The sequence below is a fragment of the Notothenia coriiceps genome, unplaced genomic scaffold (genome assembly GCF_000735185.1).
Source record: "Notothenia coriiceps isolate Sejong01 unplaced genomic scaffold, NC01 NC01_scaffold00005788, whole genome shotgun sequence".
Lineage (NCBI taxonomy): Eukaryota > Metazoa > Chordata > Actinopteri > Perciformes > Nototheniidae > Notothenia > Notothenia coriiceps.
The window spans coordinates 57,894-60,615 of record NW_011338489.1 but is presented as its reverse complement, the minus strand read 5'-3'; the positions used below and the strand labels follow the sequence as shown (position 1 = coordinate 60,615).

At 38.5% G+C, this 2,722-nt stretch overlaps 1 protein-coding gene across 1 annotated transcript; it reads left to right on the top strand.

The window, feature by feature from the left end:
- The first annotated feature begins 215 nt into the window (after positions 1 to 215).
- LOC104943241 (pleckstrin-2-like) lies at positions 216 to 2,459 on the top strand. Its single transcript, XM_010768586.1, has 5 exons — positions 216 to 295; positions 1,064 to 1,228; positions 2,031 to 2,215; positions 2,304 to 2,395; positions 2,440 to 2,459. The coding sequence occupies exons 1-5, from the start codon at positions 245 to 247 to the stop codon at positions 2,457 to 2,459; spliced, it is 513 nt and encodes a 170-aa protein (XP_010766888.1). The 5' UTR covers positions 216 to 244.
- The last annotated feature ends 263 nt before the right edge of the window (positions 2,460 to 2,722 follow it).

Here is a 2,722-nt window from a genome sequence, read left to right as displayed (position 1 = left end):
AACTTCTCCTTGCATAGTAAAAATAAATGACTTTACCGAACAATCCTCTCCCAGGCTGATCCTCTGAAGGAGTCTGTCGCCCTCAGGTGATAACTTACAGAAGTTACAGCATTTATTCAGCCTATCGGTGAGCAGGAAGCTGTGAGTGTGTTAGGGTGTGAGCAGGGTGACGCACTTAACAAGAACACACTCATAAAGGTGAGCAGGCAGGAACAGGCTCACTTCCAAGATCCCTCTGAACAGAATGGAAACAAAGAAAATCACAACGCTGAGAGAGGGCTTCCTCGTGAAGCGGGTAAGAAGACATTACAAATACATTAGATTATAACTGCTGTCAAGTCTAGAGTTAATTGAGTAGTTAGGGATGAAGTAGAGAGTAAAAGTTTCCATATATTCATATTTTGTTGTTGTTTCTTAGGCTGATGTTTACTTTAATTACTGAAATCCAAGTGGTCTCATGTCACACTGATGTATTGTTTGTAAGCGCAGGGTCTTTTTGTAAAGGTGTAACTAAGTACATTTACTCACTGTACTTAAGTACAATTGATAATACTTTTCTACTTTTACTTGAGTAACATTTTGAATGCAGGACTTTTTCTGTAACAGAGTATTCCTACACTCTGGTACTTCTACTTTTACTAGAGTACAAGATCTGAGTACTTCTACTTTTACTACAGTACAAGATCTGAGTACTTCTACTTTTACTCAACTACAAGACCTGAATACTTCTACTTTTACTACAAGTACAAGACCTGAATACTTCTACTTTTACTTGAGTACAAGATCTGAGTACTTCTACTTTTACTACAGTACAAGATCTGAGTACTTCTACTTTTACTACAATACAAGATCTGAGTACTTCTACTTTTACTCAAGTACAAGATCTGAGTACTTCTACTTTTAATCAAGTACAAGATCTGAGTACTTCTACTTTTAATCAAGTACCAGATCTGAGTACTTCTACTTTTACTCAAGTACACGTTATGAGTACTTCTACTTTAACTAACAGATCCGAGTACTTCTCCCTCCTCTGATTTGATTTCTTCTGATGATTTCCTCTCAGGGTCATCTCGTCCACAACTGGAAGCCGCGCTGGTTCGTTTTGGTGCCGGACAGGCTTCTGTATTTTAAATACGACGGAGGTAAAAGAGACTCGTGCCAGCGAGGGAAGATCCTCCTGAAGGACTGCGAGATCACTTCTCCTTTCCTGGACTATGAAAACCGACCGGTGAGCTAATCCAGATTTAAGGCCGACATGATGTTAACTTTAAAGATTCAAAAGACTCAAACGTTTTTTAAAGACACAAAAAAATAGATTATTTTATAATTATTATTTTGTTAATTCTATATATATATGTTTGAATAGAATTGAATTATATTGAATTATTATTATTATTCATTTTGTATGTAAAAAAAGTAATGTGCAGTTTATCCCACGATCACAACTTTCCCGTCATTTATTTAATGTATTAAAAGTAAACCTGCTGTATTTTTTGTTTGTTACTTATTTCATTTTTTTTAAATAAGACAAAGAAAAGAAAAGAAAAGGAAATCAATTATATATAAAATACGAATTAATATTCCTTAATAAATTGGTAAAATATTTCTTAAAACTTTACTAAAATAATCTATTTGCAGATATATATATATTTGCACATTTGAATTCACATTATGAGATTACACATTCAAATTAAAATACATTACATTCCCCAAAGCGACTCACAGGAGCCATTTAGGGTGAAGTGTCTTGCCCACTGCACGGCATACCGTCTGCAGTGGGGATTGAACCCCCTCAGTGCACCAACCCACTGAGCCACAGCCTCCTAAATAGGTGCATATTGTGTCAGATGTTTCCTTTGTTTATGTTTTTATGGTTAGAAACCACAGTAAGGTGCGTCTTCACCAACTCTCCTCCTGTATCGCCTCAGGATACGGTTTTGTCAGGACCTGAACTCTGAGGAACGATTTGCCTTCCACTTCTTGGCCGAATCCACCAACTATAAATCTCCTTTCTGTGTATCTGTTTCCAGCTGGTGATCAAGCTCCGGACGAAGAATGGCGTGGATCATTTCCTCGAGGCTTGTTCCCGAGAGGAGAGGGATGACTGGGCGGGAGATATCAGCGCCGCCATGGAGAAACTGCGGGGCCCCGAAGGTGTGAAGGGGCCAAGTCTTCAAACTACTACAGGACCCCAGCTGCACGACATCAATCTGATGTGAGGCTTTTGAAAACTGTGTTTAACCTTGTGGTGTTTTCACTGTCTCACCAAACGCCATATTTCTGATGATTTGTCTGTTTTTTAGCAAAGTGCTGGAGTCCATGTATGACGTGCACAGTGGAATCAAGATGGGAAACCACTTGGATCACGGCAGCTCGTACAGCAACTGTTTCTCAGGTACGCCTTTATAATATCCTCTTTTTAAATTACCTATATCTTAGACTATGAGAAGAAGTCTTGAGGCCTGTGGGATAGAACTGGTGCCCGAACAGAGAAACTGCAGTGACCTTGAGTCCTGACCCCGGTGTGTAACACTAGAGGTGGGAAAGTAGTGGAGTACAAATACTTTGTTACTGTACTTAAGTACATGTTTCTGGTATCAGTACTTTACTCCACTACTTATTTTTCTGACGACTTTTCCCTTTGACTTCTTACATTTTGAACACAAATACCTGTACTTTCTACTTCTTACATGTTGAACACAAATACCTGTACTTTCTACTT

Bases quoted from the DNA above. Each gene is read 5' to 3' on its own strand.
- LOC104943241 (XM_010768586.1), top strand. From the start codon at position 245: ATGGAAACAAAGAAAATCACAACGCTGAGAGAGGGCTTCCTCGTGAAG. The intron at 296-1,063 runs GTAAGAAGACAT...ATTTCCTCTCAG, and splicing joins AGGGCTTCCTCGTGAAGCGG to GGTCATCTCGTCCACAACTG. The intron at 1,229-2,030 runs GTGAGCTAATCC...ATCTGTTTCCAG, and splicing joins TGGACTATGAAAACCGACCG to CTGGTGATCAAGCTCCGGAC.